The 25,840-nt window shown below is 43.1% G+C and overlaps 1 protein-coding gene across 4 annotated transcripts in view; it reads left to right on the forward strand.

Annotated features, from left to right (window-relative positions):
• The window catches only part of CNTN5 (contactin 5), an 863,350-nt gene that overhangs the window by 810,893 nt on the left and 26,617 nt on the right, over positions 1 to 25,840 (forward strand). For all 4 annotated transcript variants that reach the window (XM_056114781.1, XM_056114779.1, XM_056114782.1 and 1 more), the window contains 3 exons: positions 7,885 to 7,955; positions 9,572 to 9,806; positions 25,671 to 25,780. In XM_056114781.1, coding sequence (XP_055970756.1) covers positions 7,885 to 7,955; positions 9,572 to 9,806; positions 25,671 to 25,780 — 416 coding nt within the window. The remainder of the gene's footprint in view (positions 1 to 7,884; positions 7,956 to 9,571; positions 9,807 to 25,670; positions 25,781 to 25,840) is intronic.

Genomic DNA, 25,840 nt, shown 5'->3' on the forward strand with positions numbered 1-25,840 from the left:
CATTTACCATCTGATGTGATTCATCCCAAATTCGGGAAAGATTCATTGACTTCTTACTGTAACTTATTCCCCTGTACTTTATTTTCTGCTTCTAAAGGGATCTTGCAGTGTTCATATGGATATATTCACAGTATTTGCCCCTGATAATTACTTCGGAAATTCCATTGAGTTTCAAAAGTTATGGAAAGAACATGATAAGATACTACTGTAATATAAGATGGGGCTGGATTCATTTTCTCTGGGGGTATGTGGATTGCCTTGTAAATGGCATTTACTGGGGCTTTGAAGGTCAGACCAAATAGGATTCAGACAGAATTATTTATAGGGGGCAATTAGAAACCCTACAGTTATCAGGCACTGCTGTGTGCAGAGAAAAATACACGGCTCTAGGGCTTTTAAAGGGCTCTCTATTCCATGTTCCTAAGAAAATGTTATATATAAAATATAAAGCATTCAGCTGAAATAATTGAGAAAATGTAAAAGAAAATACTATTAAATGAACATTATAGCTCTCTTCAACCCAATGAGTAATTTAATTATATTAAATAAAAGAAATGGTTCTCAATAACATTAAGAGAAGACAAAAATTATGGTAAGCAACAGACCTCTAAGGCCAAATCTCAATAATTAGAAAAAAAGAGGATCACAGCATGGCTCATATAACAGACAGTATTTTTAAATCATGAAGTCTCTTTGTCCCAGGCAAGTCTTGCCTACAAAATACATTCGAGAATAAGGTCTTCAGCTTCAGAGGCACTTGGCAAGCAGGGAGGAGAATTTTAATAGCTATTTTTTAAAAAAAGAAACTGGTTAATTGTTTGACATGTTCTTTATGATATGTAGCAAAATCATGGATGAGAATTCCAAAAGGATGGAAGATGTAAGCATGAAAGATAAAAGGTTGATGAGAGCTTTATTGGCCCAGGAGACACTTGCATTAGACCTCTCCTATCCCCCATGGTACCATACAAAGTCGTAAATCAGGAACCACATTTCAGACTCTGAACCTACACCCTTCATTTAATTCCTGAATAATGAGCATGGGGACAAGGCTAGAGGACAGCTGGGAGGGCACTTGCTTTGCATGTGGCCATCCCAGGTTTGGTCCCCAGCACCACATACGGTCCCCCAAGCCCTGCCAGGAGTGATCTCTGAGCACAGAGCCATGAGTAAGTTCTAAGCACTATCAGGCAAGGTCTCAAAACTACAACAACAAAAAGGGAGGTGTGCCCCTGTTATACCATTGGAAAAATAGAGTTTTGAAAGCTAGCACTGACTCACCCAAGAAGCAAGTTCCAGAACTGGAGTTGTAAGCCAGATCTTTCTTCAAAGATGGAGCTTCCCAGGTCACCACACTCCTTTCCATGCACTCCCCCTACTCCCTCCCCACCCCACCTTCTCTCCTCCTCCAACCTTCCTCCTTTTCTCTTTCACACATCAGCACATCTCATAGATCATTCGCCGGCCTTCTGCCCTCACTCCCCATGAAAGTTCACAGCATTAGAATCTGACTTGAACAGCCTGACTATGCAAACTTGCCTCTTATGTTCTTGATTGCTGTATTTAGGAGAAGGTTCACAAATAAGAGGACTCTCACATTCCCTAAAATATCATCGGAATCTCCATTCAACATGAAAAAAAACAAAGCACATTGCAGAGATTTCCTAATTAAAACAGCTGAGCCAAAAAGGAAATAATTTCCACAGGACTGCCCATCGTACTAGCAAACATTATTATCCAGATCCCCAATGGATTCTCCAGGCCAGAGCAATAGTACAGTGGATAGGGCACTTGCCCTTCCAACCCAAGTTTGATCCCTGGCATCCCATTTGGTCCCCAAGCCCTGTCAGGAGTAATCCCCGAGCGCAGAACCAGGAGTAACACCTGAGCATTGCCAGATATGTCCCCAAAACAGAAACAAAAAACAAATGGGTTCTTTTTCCAGATCATAAGCACTTGTGGTGGACTTTTAGTTCTACCATGAAAAATGTCCACTTTCTCTTTTTTAAATCTAAAGTAGAAAAGAATATAAGGAAATACTCAAAAAGTATACTGAGAGACACTGATAATTTTGAAAATTACTTTAGAAAGCAGATGCTATTATTATCTCCATTTTAGGTAGCTAAAGGGCATAGGGATTAAGAGATGTTTTTAGCCAACGGCTATCATTTGAGAAGGCATTCAAACTCAGATGGCTCTTGCTTCAACCAGCTTTCTCTTTCCATTCCTCTGCACCTTTCTTCCCAAACAAGTTGCTGAATTCTCATTAAGCTCCTAAATTGCATGCCCTCTCCCAGCTCTCCAATAAAGCTCTATTATTTAATGAGCCATGCAAGCATCCACTGAAATAGATACTGAAAATTTTTCAAGGAAACAAAGAGTTTTCTAAATGATTTCACTCTGTCTTCTTTTGTTTAGTTAAATGTTAATTAAAGCATATTGTTAATGTGATTGATTTTGCTCAAACTATTGCACTTAAAAGGAGTCCTTTGGTCCTTTGGTATGAATTCATGCATATTGAGATGTAGGTAGCTTCCCTACATTTTGGTCATGAGGTGTTAAAAAAATACTTCTAGTATATAAAGTGAAAGGAGACAATAGTCTGCATTTCACCATACTAGACATAGCAATAAAACAGCCAGACACTTGCATGTTGTGAGCAAAGTATTAATTACACTATCTGCTCATGGAAGAACATTGCTCAGAAAGAAATTCAGACAAATCAAAGTTTAACCTGTTAACCATGCACATAAGCTTTATTCCCTAAGCTAATGAGTACATGACATTTATCAAAAGCTGACTGAGAAATAAAAGCCTGGAAATGCTTTATCAAAATCAGACTTTCAAAATTATATTGAAAATATGTTTTGATTATGAGCAAACATATGTCTCTGAACTCAATAAAATCATGTATTAGATGTTTGATTATTCATAACATGATTTAAACAAGAATGGTATAACATTTATACCAGAAGTGTCCTGATAAAGTAAGTTAGATTCCTATATATCACAAATATGCCACTTTGTAAATATAAGGATATAACTGAAATCAGTGGACTCCAAAGCATTGCCTGCTAAGATATATGCAACCAACTTGAAAATAACTATATGCCACCACCTTGAGAAGGAAATGAGTGAGTATGGGTTCCACTGATTATTTGCATGCAAGTGGGAGATTTGGGCCAGTTAGAAATAGAGCACTCCATCTGAGTACTGTGGCCTGAGTGAGTGTAGAAGCTGTGCTTTGCGAAAGCTGCTAAAGCTTTAAGGGTTTGTTTCTGGGATTGTGTTTCCTTCGTTCTAGCTAGTTTTGTTGATAGAGAACATCGGCTCTTACACATCAGTTAAGCATCCAACATAGTGATTTGTGTGCAAGTACACCTGCTTTCACCATGCTTGGCAGATATTGTATTCTTCACAAGTGGAAGGTCTGTGGAAACCCAAACTATCAGTGCCACATAATCACTTCCATTACCCTGTCACATATTGGTAATCCTCCCAATATTTCAGACTTTGGATTATTCATCTGTTGCATGACCCATGGTCTTTGATGTTACTGTTGTGATTGTCAGAGGGCATTATGAACCATGCCCATATAACAGCAAACTTCATAGGTCAGTAGTGTGTGGGTTCTGACTGCACCCCAAACTGGCTGTTCCCTATTTATCTCCCTATCTAGTGCCCCCCCCCATTTCCCTGAGACACAATAGCTTTGATCAGGCTACTGGTAACTTTGCAATTACCTCTGAATGCTAGAGTAAAACAAGAGTTGCACACTCCTTGCTAGAAATCAAAACCTAAAAATGGTAAATGGGGAAGGCATATCGAAAGCTAACTTCGACCAAAAACTAGGTTCTGTTGGTGACTATTTGGTTACTGTCCAAGTTGTGGATGCAAAGGAAAAAATCTTGAAGGAAATGAGGTGCGCTTCTCCTGTGAACACACAAAACAGTTTTATTGCTAATCTGGAGAAAATTTGAGTGGCCTGAAAAGATCAAACCAGCCATAACATTCCCTTTGGCCAAAGTGCAATTGAAAGGCAGTCCTAACTCTCTGTAGTTCAATGAATACAGAGAGACAAGGAAGCGACAGGAATATGTTGGTACTATTGGAGGTAAATTGATAAGGTTTATGAATTAGAACTATACTCCATCCCATCAAGTTGCAAACTAAATATGCAAGTGTTGATGGTGAAGCAGCAACTAATCTAAAGATCAAACTAAATGATTGATGAAGTCTACTACAATGAAACAAATTTTCAATGTAGAGATAGCAGTCAATTTGGAATTAAAAATATAAATACATATGTCTTTCATTGCTAGAAAGAAGTTCACAACTGGCTTCACAGCTTTGGAGCACAAGTCGGCACTCTTGCTCAGCACCAATCAGCTGTGACTGGAAGTGGCAGCCGTTGTTCATTTGCTTTTCTGAATATTCCAGAGCTCTTAAGAGAAAGGCTTCATCTTCTCTCCTGGAGTCACAAAGGCTGTATGATAGTGTACTCATTACATGGTTTCTGAACATTTTGATCGCTGTTATGACCTTAACTTAGAAAAAATACTTTACTTCTCCTTCCATACTTTTCCTTCTTTCTTTCTTTCTTTCTTTCTTTCTTCCTTTCTTCCTTCCTTCCTTGGCTATTAAAAAAACCTTTTTATTGAGGCAGCACTGGTTCACAGGAGTGTTAATGATTTTACATGTAGGAGTCAATGTCCCCATATTGTGTCCAACATCAAAGGGCTGATATCTGCCCTCTACAATCCACTGGGTCCTGTCAGCCCATTTCCCTACCCCTTTAGGAACCTCAGTCTGTCACCAAAATCTATGGGCTTATTTTCACTGGACGGCTCTCTTCTTTTGCTTTGTTTCTTTTTATACCAAATATAAAAGCTCAAATATAAGTGTGAGCATTCAGTGTTTGTCTTTCTTCTACTGTCTTATTTTGTCTGGCATGACCCCTCTAGTTCTCCCTGTGTTATAAAGATAAGACACGGTTTCTTATCTTTACTTAGAACTTCAGAACTAAGTGTACACAGCATTGTCCACTCATCTGTCATTGGCACTTGAGTTGTTTCCATAGTACTGCAGTGACCACAGGTGTGCATATACCTAAAACAGATTCTTTTTGAGATATTACTTACATGCAGATGGCCCCAGTTTAATCCCTGGCATTGCATATCCCCTGCCAAGCATTGCCAGGAGTGATCCCTGGATACCAGCAGATGTGGCCCCAAAAGAAAACAAGCAAAATGAATGGTTGTTGCCTATACACATACGCTATTGAAACTCACAAAATCAATAGATTGATTTCAAAGAACAAAAGAAAAATGATAAAATCTGAGTCAGTTAAGCCTAATTGGACCTGAAAATTGCCACATTGAAACAACTCACATCATAGAAGTTTTTACCTTGCTTTCATGGTTTCTCAATGCCAACATTATCATCAACTTGTTCTCCAATTTCTTTTTAGTTTATCAAAAGAGAAAGAAAGAAAGAAAGAAAGAAAATATTGCTAAATATACTTAAAAAAAAGCCCTAAATATTCTTTAGTAGACTAAAGAGTGAAACCACTGGGGCATCACATAGTCCCTCAAGCTTCACTCTCTCCCAATCTTTTAAATAATCCTCGGGTTTATAAATAAAACCCGAGGTTTATTTAAAATAAAGCAGTCCCACAAGGACTTAACGCAGAAAACCAGCCGCTTGGAGCAGAAAAGCGAATGGACTATGTGTTAAACCGCGCCATCATGCCTGCCCGGAGGGGAAAGGGTGTTGCCCCATTCGCCCTCTCCTCTCTGGAAAGAAAGACGGCGGCCGCACAGGAGCCTTGTGGACAGCAGGTTTGAGCCAGGGGGTCGGGGGCGGCAGGGACCTCATGGGAAGGGGGGCGTTACGGTCCATCCTTCACACCCGACCAAGGTCACCAGTTGCCCCCCACGAGCGGCTCTCCGGCAGGGCCACGACTCCATAGCACAGAAACCAATCTCTTAACTATCTAACTTTTAATAGAAATACTTCCAGGGTTAATAAGTAAAATAGCAGAAATCCAGAGTGGACTGTAGTTATTTCAGTGTGATAAACAATGTAAGTGGTTTGGTCGACCTTGTTTGTAAGGTTTGTAACATTCCCTTGTTTGTAAGGTCTCTTATCAGTGGTCAAAGATGACTGTGAAGTAGCATAAGTGCTCACTTTGCTAATGTGCATGTGTGCGCGTGCGTGCATGTGTGTGTGTGTGTGTGTGTGTGTGTGTGTGTGTAGTAAGAGAAACTGCAACAGTATTTTGTCAATTAATTAACTCTGATGTTTGTTTGATCTCATTTGTATGCCATAGTAGTGAGATTTGTCATGGAGGAGAATGTGGAACCTTATCTTGGCTCCTTCCCTTTTCACACACATTGATATCAGCTCCCCTTCCTGTGTGCTTTACGCAAACCACAAGCCAGTGACTGACTCTGAGGACAGCCACATGCAACGTGGTTTGAGGAGAGGGTCTCAAGACCCAAGTCATTAATGCACCACAGTTACAGTGGTTGCTAAGGACAGACACCAGTTAATGAATGATTTGCTTGGTGTTTCTATAAAGGAGGACAATTTCACAAGTTCTGCTCTTACATCATCTTTTTTCTCTCAGTTTTCATTTCTTTAAGGTTTGTTCTGGCTTTTTTTGTTTGTTTGTTTGTTTGTTTAGTATGAAACAAAGTGGTCCAATTCCACGTAATTCTAAGCGAACTCACAAGTGAACACCACATACAAACTCCCACTGGTCTGCAAGCAAATAGTCAAGAAGAAAGATGGGAGGTCACTCTATAAATGCACATGGAAAGAGAGACCCATGATAGTGCAGGGAAGCACTTATGGACACTGGAATGTGGACCCCAAGAAAGAAAGGCCCGTAATCCAGTGGAGCCTGTTATATATTTATAGACTATTCTCTCCAAAGGAAGGTTTTACCTTTGCAGTGGTATATAAATTCCATATCAGCTTTTCTGGTTTATAAAATGCTGTATGGATATCTTCCAGTAATTAATAGTCTTTCATCCCACTAGGTAATGTATGGGAGTAGATTTATTGTTTATGAGTATATCAATATCATTTAAAAACCCTGTGCTGGGGTACAAAGGCAAGGCTGAAGTGGAAAATTGCTAATGCAAGCTCATAGCCTGGAAAATAATTTCTTTTAATAGTTTTCTTCGTTTAACAGTTCTTCATTTGAACATGCTCTCTTTCAACTGCAGATTTTGTGATTTGGTGCAGTGAAGGGGAAATTTATTCCTTTGGTATGGTTATCCTTTTAATAGTTCTTCATTTGAGAAGTTTCAGGGTGGTGCCTATATATTTTGCAGGTTGCAGAGATTCAATCTTGATCATTTTTTCAATGTTTATTCATATAAGTAGGTTCTCACTCCTTGGAACTATGCAAAGGCAAAAAACCTGATTTTCATGTGAGATTCTGGGAAAGCAGTGATGCCATTGCCCACCTGTGGATTTATTTTCCGGGGACTCTGCAAGTCCTGGGAGACAGCACTGAGCCATTCCCCAGCGCCATTTCCCTCAGAACAAAAGGAAAACTTGTAGGACTCAACTGAACCATTAGCTAATATTCTTAACTGCAGGCCTCATCATGACTTGGACCTCACTGTCAAGGAACACTGACAGAGGACTAGTTAGGGGACTAGTTAGAATGGCAGTTTGCAACTGTGAAAGGAAGTATCAGACTCTCTCTGCCCAGTGGGAAGTTGGGACCATCCCAGCTATGTCTTTCTGGTACCCAGTGTGCCCACTGCAACTTGGACTCATCTAGGCTGAACATGAGAAGGGTCTCGTGGATGCATCAGGTGACCGCCTGCTCACTGTTCTTCCTCTCAATACACTTTCTGCCCACAGTTCCAAAAACAGCACCCACCAATGTCAGCGGGAGAAGTGGGAGGAGGCACGAACTCGTCATCGCCTGGGAGGTAAGAGCCCATGCCCTCAGCATTGGTCACCTGCACGCATTCTCCTCGTGGTCACCCCAGGTCGGCTTCCCCACAGGCCTGAGGTCTCCTCCTGTCGTATCGACTCCCTTGGTCTAGGGTCTGGAAACTTCAAACCTGCCTTCTCTGCCTGCTGTTCTTGCGTCTGATGTGACATTCCTTCTGACCCAAGCAGCCCCATGTGTCCCGCTGGGGGAGACAGCAGCAGCCATCCCAAGTCATTTGCCTATGTGGAGCGCATCTTCCCCCTGGGCCCTGTCCTGAAGTCTCCCAGGGGCCACAGACCAGGTGACCCATGGCTCCCCTGCCACAGGATCCGAGGGAGCAAAGAGAAGGGGTGTGAGCTGCGTGTTCATTGTCCGTGAGGTCACTCTCCCTTTGGCTGTCAGGTGGCCGTACTTCCTGCTGTCCCTCCAGACCCCTCAGAATAGGGACTTAGAATCATGGAGCAAATGGAACAAATAACCGTGGCTAAGGGACACGAGGAAACGAACAAGAAAACTCTTTTGGCCAGGAGAAGCTTCTAGAGCACATCTTGTGTCCATAGTCCTCCCCATCCACCTCTTTCTCCTCCCCCCTGAAGCTTCCGGCTTGTTTCTTCTCTCTGCCAAAGCCTGAGCTGCCGGGGGCTCATTGTCTTGTTAACTTGCTGTCTCACCCAGCCCAGGGTGCACCGAGGGGCTGAGATACCCAGAAGCGTCTGTGCAGGTGCCCGATCACAGCCTGTGGCATGGCAGGCAGCCCCTCTGAAGCGCTTTCTCTCAGGACTTAAGCCCCTCCTAATGCCACGGCACTGGGGCGTCAGAGTCCCGGGACCGAATTCGGGTAGATAAAGGAAAACACAGCCAGTCGCCTGTGCACACAGCACTTCCTTCCTCCTTTCAGGGTTTCATTTCCCCTCAAATTAAAATTCAGAAGGATGAATACATATTGATTGTCTCCCCTGGGTCAGACGCGGTGCCAGGCGAGGGCTGATAACACTCAATACAATTGTTCCTCTGGATGGTTTGCCATCAATGTGCATTTAACAAGTTAAATGTGCCTCGTTGTACAGATGCTTCCAGAACAAATACTAATCCCAATTTCTTCATATTAGCACAGAAGGGATGGGGGGGAGGGGGCAATTGGTGGGGTTTTAGGAGGTTAGAAGGTTTGCCATGAATATCTTCAGGGTTTTCTCTGCAAAGGTCTTAGCCGAGCTTTGCCAGGGACTCAGTTTCTCTGAACACCAGCCTAGAGGTTGGTTTTCCCAGGAGGTTAAATCCTAGCAAAATGTCCAGGGACCTGCATGTCATATACATGACTAAGGGGAACATATCTCTTTTTCCTAAAGACTTTGCAATATCCTGATACTTTTGCTAAGACCAAAAGTACCTATAGTACTTTTGCTGGTACTATTTAGGGGTTTTTTAAAAAATATATTTTACCATTAAAACAGTGTACATTTCCAAAGACGGCTGTGTTGTCATCCACTGGAATATAAAGATTTGAAATTCTTCTTTTCTCTATTCAAAAATTTTTGGACTACAGAATGGAAAAGGAAATGGATTTTTTAACTGATTCTTTTATTCATAATTAATTGCTTTGTTTTCCCTTAGCCAGTATCTGAAGAATTTCAGAATGGGGAAGGTTTTGGCTACATTGTAGCTTTCAGGCCCAATGGTACACGCGGTTGGAAGGAAAAGATGGTGACATCCTCCGAAGCCTCAAAATTCATTTATAGAGATGAGAGTGTCCCTCCGCTCACCCCCTTTGAAGTGAAGGTTGGCGTCTACAACAATAAAGGGGACGGACCCTTTAGTCAGATCGTGGTCATCTGCTCAGCAGAAGGAGGTCAGTTTTTTTTTCTTCCTACTATTTTTATTGAACGTTTCAATATTTTGGTTTATGAACAAGATATTGTATCTATATTTAAAAATATAGATATGCCAGAGAGAACATTAAACTCACACATCCCACCACACATCTCAGATAAATCTTTTCCAAATATTTTTCCTAATAGTTTCCATTGAAAGATTAATCACTTTATGTGTTTTGCTTCACATTTGGGCTGGAGCGATAGCACAGTGGGTAGGGCGTTTGCCTTGCATGCAGCCGACCCAGGTTCGATTCCTCCACTCTTCTCAGAGAGCCCGGCAAGCTACCAAGAGTTTTCCGCCCATACGGCAAGGCCTGGCAAGCTCCCCGTGGCGTGTCGATATGCCAAAAACAGTAACAACAAATCTCACAATGGAGACGTTACTGGGCAAATCAATGAACAATGGGAGGACAGTGCTACAGTGCTACAGTGCTTTACATTTATCACTCCCTATAATATACGGCAAGTATCTTCCCATGTAGCACTCTCCTCCCATTGTTCCCATTGTATCTTTCCATAGTAATAAGATATCAGTTCTGCCCAAAGTGTAGTCTGTTGTCTTGATGAATATTGAACCAAAACTCTTTGGTGTGAAATTAGTTCATTTTATATTTTAATACACTACATTTATGTAAAGTAAATTTATTTATTTACTTTATGTAAAGTAAATTTATTTATTAAGTCTTCTTTATGTGACCAGCAAATATTTCTAATCTCATGCCCTGAAGGTGGTGCATGAAGTGTTAGATAGGGTTCTGTTGAAGCCTTCACATATGGCATCATTATATCCCCACAACAAAATTTTCTGTGAGGTGCTATTACTCCCATGACAGATAAGAGAATATGAAGTGGAGGTAAGTTAGAATTTGAAATGGAGATAATGCTAAAAGTTGCATAGCTTATAATTGAGAATTAAGCATCTAGTTCCATCTAGTCATTAATTTGTAAATTTTCTATCACATGGTGCCTTAGTTTGGCTCCCAAGATCAAACTGCCACATAAGATCAGATGTCACCAAGCACATTCCCATTTCACAGACAGCAGACTGCCAGGTGATGCTACATGGAAACGCAGCTTCCTACCTAAAGTCTCTGGATTCTTGTATATTTGTACAGGTTTTGGCAGGGTGATGTGGGGAGTTTTTTGGGTCACACTCAGCAATGCTCAGAGGTTACTCCTAACTCTGCACTCAGGAATCACTCCTGGCGGTGCTTGGGATGCTGGGGTTCGAACCCAGGTTTGCCTCATGGAAGGCAAGTACCCTGCCCACTGTACTATTGCTCCAGCCCTCTCTCGTATATTCTAACTTAAAAATGCAGCTCACTAAGTGAAACAAACCCGATACTGCTAAGCCCTGATATGAACTCTTCTTCAATCCTCCTCCTGCTCTAAATCAGCATTTCCATGGATCCTCCAAGTAAAAGCCAGCCCTTCCTTTCTCCCCATCTGGAAACTTCTCTGCAAACACTCCATGCAAGGTAGTACTTGGCCATTGACCTTCCAACAGCCATTGTCCATCTCCACTGCCCCTTTCACTTCCATTGCGTCCACATGTGTGGCAGTAACAGCTCTGAGAAGTATTTACCTTTTGGGTACCATGAATTTATGGGAGGAAACAGATAGGGCCACTGGAGCACAGAAACACAAGGTTAGTATCTGATTCATGCAGGATGTAGTTTCTAATCCATGCTGCCTTGTGATTTTATTGCACTAAATGTTGATGAAAAGAAGCAGTTTTCCTTAGCACAAGAAAGACCAGGGCCCGGAGAGAGAGTTTCATAGAATCATTTGCCTTGCACACAGCAGACCCAGCGACAATCCTCATTACCATATATGGTCCCCCCAACCCACAGGGAGTGATTCCCAAGCACAGAGCCAGGAGTAAGCCCTGAGCACTGTTGAGTGATACCATCCCAAAACACAAAAACAAACAATAATCAGAAAGTAAAGAATCACCCCAAATCATTAAATTTTCCCCCAGAAAACCCTTACCTTACAGCATAGCTTTCTGCTATGCTTTCAGAAACAGCTGTTGTGGCATATTCCTTATAGTATTTAATGTTTACAACCATATACAAAGTAGAAATCTAAAGCCCTGATTTACTGATGTACTTCAGTAACTGAAGCTCAGAGAAGTTAAGTAACGTGCCCAAATTCACAGCAATCACTTAATCACTTAACTTCCCGTTAGTCCTCGATTTGCTCGAGCGGGTGCCAGTAACGTCTCCATTTGTCCCTGTCGCGTGCTAGTGTAGCCCGATGGCATCTGTTCGCTCTGGGAACATAAAGAGCCTCAAACCGATCGTTCATGATCTTCATGAAGAAGTCTGACCATCTGGTAGGTGGGCGGCCACAGGTCTTTTGACATCACGTGGAATCCAGTCAGTAACAGCTCTAGTCCAGCGGTCACCTTTACATCTCATTACGTGACCAGCCCATCTGATTTTTGACACCTTGGCAAACGAGACAGCGTCCCTGATTCTTGATCACCGACGGATGTCGGAACTCCGGATTCTTTCTCTCATTTGAGTGAAATGTGATATTCCAAGTATAGCTCTTTCAGTTCTTCTTTGGGAGACCTGAATAGTGTTCTCATCCTGTTTGAGTAGGGCTCAGGTCTCTGAGGCATATGTTAATGCAGGAAGAACAGTGGAATCAAAGAGATGTGCCCGGAGCCGGAGGTTCTTCGTCCTCTTAGCTATTTCTTCGACACTCTTGAAGGCATTCCAAGCCGCTCTCTTCCTCCGGCGCAGCTCGGGTGCCAGGTCATTTGTCATGTTGACTTCTCGACCTAGGTACACATAGCTGTTGCATTCAGAGATGGCCGTTCCATTGAGAGCGAATGGGGCATCAGTGATGAGGCTGTTTCTCATAAACATTGTCTTCGTAAGATTCAGCTGTAGTCCTACCTTTCCACACTCATGGTCAAAGTCGGCCAGCATTTGTGCCGCTTGGCTGATGTTTGGTGTTATTAAAACAATGTTATCAGCAAAGCGGAGGTGGTATAGTTGCCGACCATCTATCTTCACTCCCATTCCTTCCCATTCCAGTTGTCGCATGATGTTCTCGAGGGTGGCACTCAAGAGTTTCAGTGAAGTGGTATCACCCTGCCGAACCCCTCTCTTGACATCGATGATGTAGAATGGTGAGATCCTGGTAGTGAATCCGCAATACAGCTCATGGAGGATCTTGATGGGCTTGAATACCCTGATTGGCTAGGACTTCAATGACCGCTTCCGTCTCAACAGAATCAAAGGCCTTCTTTAAATCAATGAACGTTAAACAGAGCGGCATCTTGAACTCCCAAGAAACCTCAATGAGCTTGGATATCGTGTGGATATGGTCAATGGTGCTGAATCCTTTGCAGAACCCGGCTTGCTCGCATGGTTGTCCTTCATCTAGTGTTCTGCCAATCCTATTTAGGATGACTTGAGTGAACAACTTGTAGATGACAGACAATAGGCAGATCGGGCGATAGTTACCAATGTCATGGATGTCTCCCCTCTTGAACAGTAGTACGGTCCTGCTGGTTTTCCATTGGGATGGAACCTTGCATTCAGACAGGTAGCAAGTGAAGAGCCGAGCCAGTGTATTGATGAGTACTGACGGCAGGTTCTTCAGGTGTTCAGGTCTGACCTTGTCTGGGCCGGGTGCTCTTTGTTTCTTTACTGACGAAATGGCGTGTCGGATTTCGGAAGGGAGAACGTTGGGAACGACATAGCCATCCTGTGGAATTTGGTATGTCGGCAAGTGGACATGGCTATCGAAGAGATTTGAGTAGAAGTCATGGATAATCTTCTCCACTGCCATTCTGGAGGATGTGATGGATCCATCAGGACGTCGGAGGGCAGTCATCTTGGTCTTGTAGTTGGCGAAGGACAGGCGGGCGTTATGAATACTTTTCCCAGCTTCTGCCACATCTACTAGTACTTCTGCTCTTCTCTCTTTGAGGTCTTCCTTGATCCATCTTTACACTGCTTTGCGAGCTCGGACGTTAGCTTGCGGCTGCCTAAGGCATGCGCCAAACCACGCTGGCGAATTAGTTCAAGAGTTTTCGAAGACAGGCGTTTTTTTGTGGCTATCTCTCTCTTGGCATTCCTCGCACATTCATGGAGGTGCTGAACCAGTCGATCGTATTCCTCGTCAATGTTGTCATCAATGGCATCTTCCCATGTTGCCGCAATAGTGCCAAAGAGTTCCCAGTTGGTGGTCGTTCTTGGAGTTCTCTTTTTGAACTTTGCAGCCCTTTCTCCCCGCTCTGTGAAGTAGAATTTTGCACGAAGGAGACGGTGGTCCGATCCCGTTCGAAATTTTGGGACAACAGTGACATCGCTCAGGCAAAACCATCGATTGAATATGATGTGGTCTATTTTGTTGTGGAATCGTCCACCGGGAGACTCCCATGTCCAACGTTTAGATTCTGCCTTCTGGAACTGTGAGTTACCATGGATGGTCCTGGTCGACATGATGAACTTAGACAGCAATAAGGACAAAGCATTTTATCACTACAGAAAATGGCAACTGGGATTTGAACCCAAGTTGGTCTGACTCCAACTCACGCATCTAACCACTACCCTATACTATCCCACCAGAACTGTACAGAATAATATTTTCTATTATTTATAACACCAAAAATATATTTCAAGGTCCACATTTTATTCAGGAAGTACATGTTCCCATGACTGAACTGTCTTCAACCTAGCTATCATGCCCAAGGTGCGGAAGGTCACCTGAGATGGACATGGCTTGTGAACTCACCTTGCAGATAACAGGGATCAGCACTGCATCAACCTGTACTTTGAAGTAGAATCATCGTCTCCATCATGGGTTGTTTTTACTATTTCCATAAACTTGAAACAGGTTGACTTTGGAGATTTCTCTTTCAAGTGAGATAAGAAATATGCAGACTTCCAAAGACGCTGAGTTTGCTTCCATGACACATTCCACACTAACACTATTTATCTGGGGTAGATTGACTCATGAGAGCTGCCTCACCAGTCACATGCTAACAGAGTCAATCTTTGTTCCCACACCAAACTTCAAACAGATATTTGGTGCTGCTCACTAATTAAATTTTCTGATTTGCAATATCATATGTAAATATGAGAAGGATTTTAGCACCGTTAAGTGGCCTCTAGAAGGAAAAGCGGAATGCTGGACCAGCAGAGCCCTTATCTGTGGCCCCCTGAGCTTCAGGTTGTAAAGTCCCCGGGTAGCTTCAGCGGCTCATTTACCAATCAGGGCCCAGGCGGGCTCCACTGTGAAGAGCCTGGAGAGATGGGACAGGGTTTAAGACAGGCCTGGCATGCACTTGGTACACTTCAATCCCAGGCAGAACCCCTGGGAACAGCACCTCCAGCCCTGCCCCCATGAGACCTTACATTGATTGAGCCACAATCTCCTTTCCTCTTCGTGGGAAGCCCCTCCTCAGTGCATTGTGTTGCATGTTGGAAGTTGTGTTGCATGTCACATGCAACAGGCATTCAATTCCTGGCAGATGGTGTGGCCGGGAGTGAACCCTGAGCATAGGTCTGTGAGTAGCACTGCTGGATGAGGGACAAGGTAAAGGCCCTCCCGTTGATCGTCGATTTGCTCGAGCGGGCCCAGTAACGTCTCCATTGGAGACTTTGTTGTTACTGTGTCTGGCATATCGAATACTCTCGGTAGCTTGCCAGGCTCTCCGAGAGGGGCGGAGGAATCGAACTCGGGTCGGCCGTGTTGGCCGCTTGTAAGGCGAATGCCCTACCACTGTGCTATCGCTCCAGCCCGAGTTCGATTCCTCCGCCCCTCTCGGAGAGCCCGGCAAGCTACCAAGAGTATTCGATATGCCAGACACAGTAACAACAAAGTCTCCAATGGAGACGTTACTGGGCCCGCTCGAGCAAATCAATGATCAACGGGAGGGATGAGGGACAAATCCCAAATAAAAATAAAAATAATAATAATAAACATTGCATACAAGAAAATGTCCCTTCCCCTTCCGGCGAGCCTGCCCTGTTTTGTGGAAACTTGTGCCCACCTGCAGGCGTCTGCCCAAGGCCCGCCTGATCTCAGTGAGACTGTGCTTCCCCATCAGACTGATTCTGCCCTTTCGTTCTTCAGCCAGGTGAGCTCATTTATGCATCGGCTCACCATCCCTTTGTTTCCATAAGAGCAGAGCAGAGGAGTGAACCTGCCTTTCTGGTCTGTGTGTGGTCATCAGTCTTCCTCTGGAGGCTTGCCCAGAGGAACTGGGGAAGCCCTGGTGGCTGACACAGGACCGGAAAGAAAAGGCCCAGATGCCATATCAAGTGCAGCCCCGCAACCCCCTGCTGTGCAGGGGTGTGGGGATGACCACATGCTTCAGGGCATCCTGCTCAGGCTAACCCAGCTGCCCACACAGGTGCAGACATGAGGGATGAGGTCAGAAGCCCACCTTCCCCACACTCTGCCCCAGCCTTTTCTTCTAGGGAAATTTCTGGGGATGCAAATGAGCATCGCATGATTAGAGGAAAATCGGGGTGGTTCTCTGTAATTAAAAGAACTCTCCGTTTACAAATATTCATACTTGGTCATTCTCTTGGAAAATGAATTGGCTTTTGGTGGTTCTGAGGCTGACTGCTGCCCTAGGGGGTTGTCAGAAAAGCTACAAACTTCTGCCAATACTGATGAGCCTTGAAAACCATTTCCAGTTTCCACCACAGAAGTGACCATGACTCTGTTGGATCCAAACAGCATCCGACAGTCCCTTAGAAGGAGAGAAGTTTGTGTGCCAGGGACTGCATCGGTCACGGAGACCTGCCACCGATAAAGTAGGAGTCAGGTGGATGCTAATCTTGAGAGTATTCTAGATCTCTGAGGCCTGGAGAAATATTATGCAACATTCTCAGACTATTTTTAAGAATCACAATTTCCTCTCAAATGATTTTAAAGGCATTGTAGAAGTGATGAAAGGTAATTATTATCAATGAGAAATCAAATAGGCTCTCACTTTCATGTCTCTAGAAATATATATTAGTGAAACATTTTCCATTTAGTTTTTTATCACTATGACTTTGAAAAGGAAAAGAATCTGACCATTCAGTTACCTCTAGGAGAAACCAGAGAGAAATTCAATACTGACTAATTATAGTTTGAAGGATTTATTTGTGATTGGCCTTAGCCTTTTAAAATTGTTTTTGGCTTTTTCCCTGTATCTAGAAAGTGTGCTGCCTTTATTTTTATTAAAACCCAAATGCTCTCATTTACAGAAAATGATATGCAATTATCCCTTAACAAATGGTGCTACCATGGCTGGAATGAAAACCCAAATTTGTGAGGTTTTACCCTCCGAATCGGCTCTTAGCTGAAAATGAACTCAGTGGGGCTGATGTGAACTTGGAAATTAATAAATTGGCATATTAGTTGTAAAATACAAGGAATAATTTCCTGTCTTTGCCAGATGATCCATTTGGATTAATGCCCATGAAAGTTCAACTGCAGCTGTCTTCACTGAATTTTTAAATAATGAAACCATAACCCTACCTTCTCCCAAGGAGTTTATTAAATTCTCCTTTGATTAATGCTGTTGCCTGTTCCTCCTGGGAAGTCAGATGTATAATCAATATTATAAGCACATCCTCCCATATTACTCTGAGAACTCCAGCTGCTAGGTCACTTAATACAAATGTATCATCTAAATTCATAAACATGGTAATGCTGTTCAAAGTTTTTAATATAAAGCAACTGAAATCTATCAATCAGCCTGTCTACTTCATAGTCCAAGATTGGAGTGATGGAGTCAGCCATGTCCTAGTTAATATCTCCACAAGGAAGAGTTCTTTGTAAGTCAGCAAATGATGTCTACCAGAGATAACACTGGCAGAGTCTCAGAAATAGATCCCTGGATTTTCATCAAATTACCTGAGTCTAATAGTCAGAAGTGGTTGGGACAGAATCTGTGAGGTGAGTGCAGCTATGCTTCAAAATTATCAAAAATTACCTGATAAAAGAATGAAAGTATTTGAGAGTGGCACTATTTAACCTTTGGGCGGCTTTAATAGTTGCTGGTGGAGATCTAGGTGGTTTCTGACTAGACTTAAACTAAAAAGCCCAAGTGGAGATCCAGTGTCCATAGTATTCTTAAGAGAATTTGGGGCAGGGGATGCAGGGGGTGGGGAGAGAGTGGGATCAGGGGCTGCAGAGAGCAAAAGGAGCAACGAAAAAGGGAGAACATGTGCCCTAACAGGGCTGTGAACCTGAGCATCTTGTTCAAATCCTCTCCCTAAACCCTGACAGATGAGTGACCTTGGACATGTTATTGAGTCTCTTTGCTTCTTGATTTTCTTATCTGAAACGCTGATGGTGATGGTAAAATTGTTGGGATAACTGATATATGTGACAGTGAGTTTGGTATGAGACTTGGCGTATGTCTGACCCATGGTATATGTCAACTATTATCTTTGGTTGCCCGCCCTCAACCTATCTTGTTGGCTTCTGTGGTTTTGTCTTATTCACCCCATTCCTCATCAGTTATTTGGAGGTTAATTGACAGCAACAGATGATTTTTTGTCTAAAAACTCTGTGCCAGAGAGAAAGAGAGAGACAGAGAAGGAGAGAGAAATAGAGAGTACCTGCCATAGAGGCAGGCTGGGGGGGGGGCGGGGGGGTGATGGGAGGGAACCTGGGGACGCCAGTGCTGGGAAATGTACACTGCTGGATGGATGGTTGTCAGAACACTCACTGAAACCTAATCATGAACATCTTTGTAAGGGTCTATCTCACAGTGCTTTGATTAAATAATAATAATAAATTTCTTAGTTAAAAAAAGAAATTGCAAAATATAAATTAATCAAAATAAAATCAAAGCTTTGTGCCCAAAAAAAATTTACTCCAGAGAAGGAGAATGAGTTAGCCCCTTTCTTGGTCCCAATTTAAGGACAAAAAAGGAAAGACTTGAGCTCTAACAGAGCTTCTCTCCAGCCCAAGGCAGAATTGGGGCATGTGGACCTTTACATCTGTCCCGTTTTCTCTCTGCATGTTGAGGACAGAGACTGACACACAGCTCCTTCATTCAGAAGCCTCCTGAAATCAGGGTGGCACCCATGGAAGGAGCTGGAGTGGAGGACTCCAGCAAAGAGAAAAGAAAATGCCTGGCCATCTGGGCAGCTGCCCATGCTCATCTAAAGAAAAGACCGTTGTGACACCTTTCCCCTAAGAGAAGCCAGAAATTCTCTGAACATGAGGTTTTGGAATAAATTAAGTATGTGAACGAATGAATCACGACTGAAGACCCACTTGCCATGCATTTTTCATTTCTGATCCAACTCACTTTCTAAAACTGTCTAGTTGGGGCCAGAGTGAGAGCACAGAGAAAAGGGTATTTGCCAGGTTCAATCTCCAGCATCCCATATGGACCCCCATGCGCCACCAGGAGTAATTCCTGAATGCAGAGCCAGGAGTAACCATTGAGTATCACTGGGTGTGCCCCCAAAAGCAAAATAAATAAATAAACATTTTTTAAATAATAATAAAATAAAAGAGACTAAAGAGAGAAGAGCAGAAGTACTGGTAGATGCGGCAGAAGCCGGGAAAAGTATTCGTAAGGCCCGCCTGTCCTTCGCCAACTACAAGACCAAGATGACTGCCCTCCGACGTCCTGATGGATCCATCACATCCTCCAGAACGGCAATGGAGAAGATTATCCATGACTTCTACTCAAATCTCTTCGATAGCCATGTCCACTTGCCAACATACCAAATTCCACAGGATGGGTATGTTGTTCCCAACGTTCTCCCCTCCGAAATCCGACACGCCATTTCGTTGGTAAAGAAACAAACAGCACCCGGCCCAGACAAGGTCAGACCTGAACACCTGAAGAACCTGCCGTCAGTACTCATCAATACACTGGCTCGGCTCTTCACTTGCTACCTGTCTGAATGCAAGGTTCCGTCCCAATGGAAAACCAGCAGGACCGTACTACTGTTCAAGAAGGGAGACATCCATGACATTGGCAACTATCACCCGATCTGCCTATTGTCTGTCATCTACAAGTTGTTCACTCGAGTCATCCTGAATAGGATTGGCAGAACATTAGATGAAGGACAACCATGCGAGCAAGCATGGATTCAGCACCATCGACCATATCCACACGATAACCAAGCTCATTGAGATTTCTCGGGAGTTCAAGATGCCGCTCTGCTTAACGTTCATTGATTTAAAGAAGGCCTTTGATTCTGTTGAGACGGAAGCGGTCATTGAAGCCCTAGCCAATCAGGGCATTCAAGCCCAATACATCAGGATCCTCCGTGAGCTCTATTGCGGATTCACTACCAGGATCTCACCATTCTTTTTTTTTTTTTTTTTAATTTTTTTTCCCTTTATTGTATTTTTTTTTTTTTAAGTTGTAGATTTACAATTTTTTGTGCTTTGGTTTCAATTATACAATGATCAGATACCCATCGCTCCACCAGTGCCCATTTTCCACCACCATGGATAATATCCCTCCCACCCCCATCCCCCCATCCCCCCTGTCTCTGTGGCAGGGCAATCCCCTGTGTTCTCTCTCTCCTTTTGGGTGTTGTGGTCTGCAAAAGAGGCATTGAGTGGATCTCACCATTCTACAAAGAAGTGATCGTTGATGTCAAGAGAGGGGTGCGGCAGGGTGATACCATTTCACCGAAACTCTTCAGTGCCACCCTCGAGAACATCATGCGACGACTGGAATGGGAAGGAATGGGAGTGAAGATAGATGGTCGGCAATTACACCACCTCCGCTTTGCTGATGACATTGTTTTAATAACACCAAACATCAGCCAAGCGGCACAAATGCTGGCCGACTTTGACCGTGAGTGTGGAAAGGTAGGACTACAGCTGAATCTTACGAAGACAATGTTTATGAGAAACAGCCTTGTTCCTGACGCCCCATTCGCTCTCAATGGAACGACCATCTCCGAATGCAACAGCTATGTCTACCTAGGTCGAGAGGTCAACATGACAAATGACCTGGCACCCGAGCTGCGCCGGAGGAAGAGAGCGGCTTGGAACGCCTTCAAGAACGTCGAAGAAATAGCTAAGAGGATGAAGAACCTCCGGCTCCGGGCACATCTCTTTGATACCACTGTTCTTCCTGCATTAACATATGCCTCAGAGACCTGGGCCCTACGCAAACAAGATGAGAATGCTATTCAGGTCTCCCAAAGAAGAATTGAAAGAGCTATGCTTGGAATATCACGTTTCACTCAAATGAGAGAACGAATCCGGAGTTCTGACATCCCTCGACGATCAAGGATCAGGGACGCTGTCTCATTTGCCAAGGTGTGGAAAATCAGATGGGCTGGTCACGTAATGAGATTTAAAGACGACCGTTGGACTAGAGCTGTTAGTGATTGGATTCCACGGGATGTCAAAAGACCGCGTGGCCGCCCACCTACCAGATGGTCAGACTTCTTCGTCAAGATCATGAACAGTCGGTTTGAGGCCCTTCATGTTCCCGGAGCGAAGAGATGCCACTGGGCTACACTAGCACGCGACAGGGACAAATGGAGACGTTACTGGCGCCCGCTCGAGCAAATCGACGACTAACGGGAAGTTAAGTGATTAAGTGAAGTGAATAAAATAAACTCTTCGGTGCCACCCTCGAGAATGTCATGCAACGACTGGAATGGGAAGGAATGGGAGTGAAGATAGATGGTCGGCAACTACACCACCTCCGCTTTGCTGATGACATCGTTCTAATAACACCAAACATCAGCCAAGCAGCACAAATGCTGACCGACTTCGACCATGTGTGTGGAAAGGTCGAATTACAACTGAATCTCACAAAGACAATGTTCATGAGAAACAGTCTTGTTCCTGACATTCCATTCACTCTCAACGAAATGACCATCTCCAAAAGCAACAGTTATATATACCTAGGTCGAGAAGTGAATATGACGAATGACCTGGCACCTGAGTTACGCAGAAGGAAGAGAGCGGCTTGGAACGCCTTCAAAAGCGTCGAAGAAATAACTAAGAGGACAAAGAACCTCCAGCTCTGAGCACATCTCTTCGATTCCACTGTTCTTCCTGCATAAGCATATGCCTCAGAGACCTGGGCCCTACGAAAACAGGATGAGAACGCTATTCAGGTCTCTCAAAAAGGAATTGAAAGAGCTATGCTTGGAGTATCACGCTTCACTCAAATGAGCGATAGAATCCGATGTTCTGACCTTCATCAATGCTCAAGAATCAGGGACGCTGTCTCATTTTCCAAGGCATCGAAAATGAGATGGGCTGTACAAGTAATGAGATTTAGAGACGACCGCTGGACTAGAGCCATTACAGACTAAATTCTATGGGATGTCAAAAGATGTGTGGATGCCCACCTACGAGATGGGCAGACTTCTTCGTCAAGACCCTGAATGATCAGTTTGAGGCTCTTCATGTTCCTAGAACGAGCAAATGCCATTGGGCTACGCTAACACATAACAGGGATAAATGGAGACATTACTGGCACCCGCTCGAGCAACTCGATGAGTAATGGGGTATCAAATGATCAAGTTATCAATAAAATAAAACTGTCTAGTTGAGATTTTCATCTTTGAATCACAGTAGGTTTAGATACCACACACAGAAGCTAGCTACAGCCAAACCAAGCTGCCTAGGATCTCTGCACCGCTCTTATCCACAGAGAAAGTTCTCTCTGCAAGACATCCTTTCAGCTGTAACGAGCCTGTACAAGAACTTCTAAAAATAACCTGATGGGGGTCAGGGTTTTATATGCTGACATTTCTACTCCAGTCAACATAGCTCTGCTTCTGAAGCTCCTGACAGCCGGAAGCAGAAGTCCATCAAAAGTGACTCTTGGATTCTTTTCCATTTTCTTAGAATCGCTTCATTTTCCTGCATCCAGTCAGGTGCCGTGAAAAAGCACAGCCCTGAGCATCAAACTGTATGACATCCCCTGGCATCTGGTCCTGAACCCAAATCCTTGAAACTGAAATTTGCATTCTTCCTTGGGAAGCAGGCTTTTTCTTCTTTTGTTTAAATAAAATTTATTTTCATTTTTAACTTCTTTATTATTTTTTAAAAGAGCTGGAGCGATAGCACAGCGGGTAGGGCGTTCGCCTTACAAGCGGCCAACATGGCCGACCCGAGTTCGATTCCTCCGCCCCTCTCGGAGAGCCCGGCAAGCTACCGAGAGTATTCGATATGCCAGACACAGTAACAACAAAGTCTCCAATGGAGACGTTACTGGGCCCGCTCGAGCAAATCGACGATCAACGGGAGGGCCTTTACCTTTACCTATTTAAGTTTGTGTGGTGTTAGAGAAAAATTGATGGAGAAATAATTCATTTCTCTAGCGATAAACAGATAAAACAACTACCACCCAGCCACACATTTTGTGCTTGTAAAATTTATCCCCCTGCAATCTCCTTTGACAAAGATGTAATTGCTTCTATAATACAAAGCTGAATGAGCGTATGTACCATACATGCTACCATCAAAAAGATGAGCAAAACTGCTTCCAAATATTTAATAAGACCCAGAGTTTTTCTTCCTTTGAAATAAATCTTGTCCTGAATCCTGAGAGAGAAGCTTGTGCATACCTCAAGAACTTTGCATTATCTTTCATTTCCTTGAAAAAATAATTATTCTGACACCACTGAATAGCAATCAAAGTAAATGTTTGCTGCAAGTCTTCTGATCATGATTCTAGAATGTAATGGGGGGGGGGGGGGTACATTTTCCCCAGACTTTTTTTTAAATTGGGAAGATGTATAAATAGAAAACGGGAAAATGGAATGAGTGAAACCATTGAGCAAAGGGAAAAAAGAAGAGACACGAGAAGAGTGACAGAATGAGAAATTACAATTTATGCCATGGCAGGAATTAATGTCAGTTTCTATGTAAAGATTAATGTGAATTTGCCAAAGCTCTTTGAGTTAACACAATTATAGCATATAATTTTAATGAGAGCTTTACCAAAGAAAATTATTGCTTGGTGCAAACATGTACCTTTGAAAAAAGTCTTTTGTAGGCTTCTTTTACAGGAACAAATGTAGCTGTTTGAGCTGATCTTTTTTGATTAATAACATGCAAAGCCTTTCTGAGTAGATGTGTGGCCACCTTCCATTAGAAAAGGAAGAGTCTCAGAAAATTACTAAATTATTTTAATATATCTAACTATGAGTATTTTCTTTAAGTTTTAAAATCCGTTAATGACATTTGGATTTCAAAAACATCAAATACCTCTAGTGAACTAACTACGAGTTTTTAAAATCTTATCTAGAACTCTTTTTTCTCTATGGTTTCCTGATGCCAAAAAAAAATTTAAAGTATTATTATTTTTATTATTTATTATTATTGTTATTGCTAAATTATATTCTCACCAGTGATAGGGAGTTTGTATCCAAGTCTCCCATTTGTATGGCATAGTGGTTTTTTAAATTGAATTTGTTCAGAACTGTTTGAACTAATATATGGCCTTTATTCTGCCATTTCATTTAACGTGTGTTTGTGACACCGTGTTTGTGATTCAGCAATGTCAAAGCTGGAAGTATTTTGTTCCTCACATTGAGTTCAACCTCAAAACAGAGCACCACTGATGGATGCCAGTCAGCCGTGGGAACTGGTGAGGGGCTGAGGGAAAGGTCACTGAGCAGCAGAACAAATGAAAGGTAGTTTTGAGCAGTAGGACTGAGACCTTTAGGCCCTACCTTTCCAGTCCTTACCTGTCTTAAAAGTCAAAGCATGCTTTTTAAATATCATGATTCAGAACATATTCCATATATAATCATGGAAATCTAGTTTTATATTTGAAACTACCCCCCCCCCCAAAAAAGTGTTCAACAAAATTTAGGCTACTTTAGTGCCTGAACGGGGTAAATAAAAAGAAAACAAAATAAATAATTTCTTTACATTTGTTCTTGAACAAATGTTTCAAGAACAAAGCACTGTACTATATTTCTTACTGGTATTATTGCACCAAAAATAATGTTTAAAGTCTTCTAGTATTTTCATTATATCCATAGTACACATGAAGAAACTGGAGCTTCGACGGGCAGAGAAATAATACACCAGTTAAGGTGCCTGTATTGCAGTTGGCCCACATAGTTTCAATTTCCTGCATGTGTGATCCCGGAGTACCACCAGTAGTGATCCCTGACCTCAGAGCTAGGAGGAAACCCTCAGCGCCCCCTGGGTGAGGCTAAAAGATAAAACAAATAAACTGGAGCTTATGAATATGTGAAGTAAATTAGTAACTTTATACATAAATGTGTAGTAGAGCGGGGATGGAGCGTTAGTGAGCTGTACTCAGGAGCCACTCCTCACTCTGTGCTCAGGAGTAGCGCCTGGCAGTGCTCAGACCATATGCAGCACTGGAGATCGAACTAGGTAGGGTCAGCCACATGCAAAGCAAGTGCCTTAACCCCTGTACCATCCCTCTAACCCACAGATGAGCAATGTTTAGGATAAAAAAACAACAGCAGGAACACAGAAAGCCATGCATGAGCCCATAGTCGATTCTCTTGCTCTTTCTGCTAGACTTGGGTCCATCTGAGTCAGACAACTTGAATGCCTCTCAGACAACCGGAATTATCCATGGATGAAGTTCATATTTGTTTGTCTGGATTTGTCCTTTGTCTAGCAAGATAACGCTGAGACTTGATCCAAATACAGAAGTCCAGAAATATCATCCTCGAGTTTCGTCTAGAAATCCAAATAGGACACATTTCTGCCATATTGTATTTTTCACAGCTACTACAGCACTCATCTATCTCAAAACTAAAGTGGGGGGGGGGAGGGAATCCGCTAGAAGGGTAGGATGTGGTACAAAGCTTTTGAAAGACACAGCTTGTTACCGGGAAGGTTTATTGTCTCCGTTTTCCCTCCTACAGAACCCAGCGCTGCTCCCACAGATGTCCGTGCCACTAGCGTGTCTGTGTCAGAGATCCTTGTTGCCTGGAAGCATCTGAAAGAGAGCCTTGGAAGACCGCAGGGATTTGAGGTAGGCACTCGGTGCTCGAATAGGTGCCGTGTTATTTCTGCTGGCCTCGTGTTCTCCGAA

The sequence above is a fragment of the Sorex fumeus genome, unplaced genomic scaffold (genome assembly GCF_029834395.1).
Source record: "Sorex fumeus unplaced genomic scaffold, SorFum_2.1 ptg000028l, whole genome shotgun sequence".
Taxonomy (NCBI): domain Eukaryota; kingdom Metazoa; phylum Chordata; class Mammalia; order Eulipotyphla; family Soricidae; genus Sorex; species Sorex fumeus.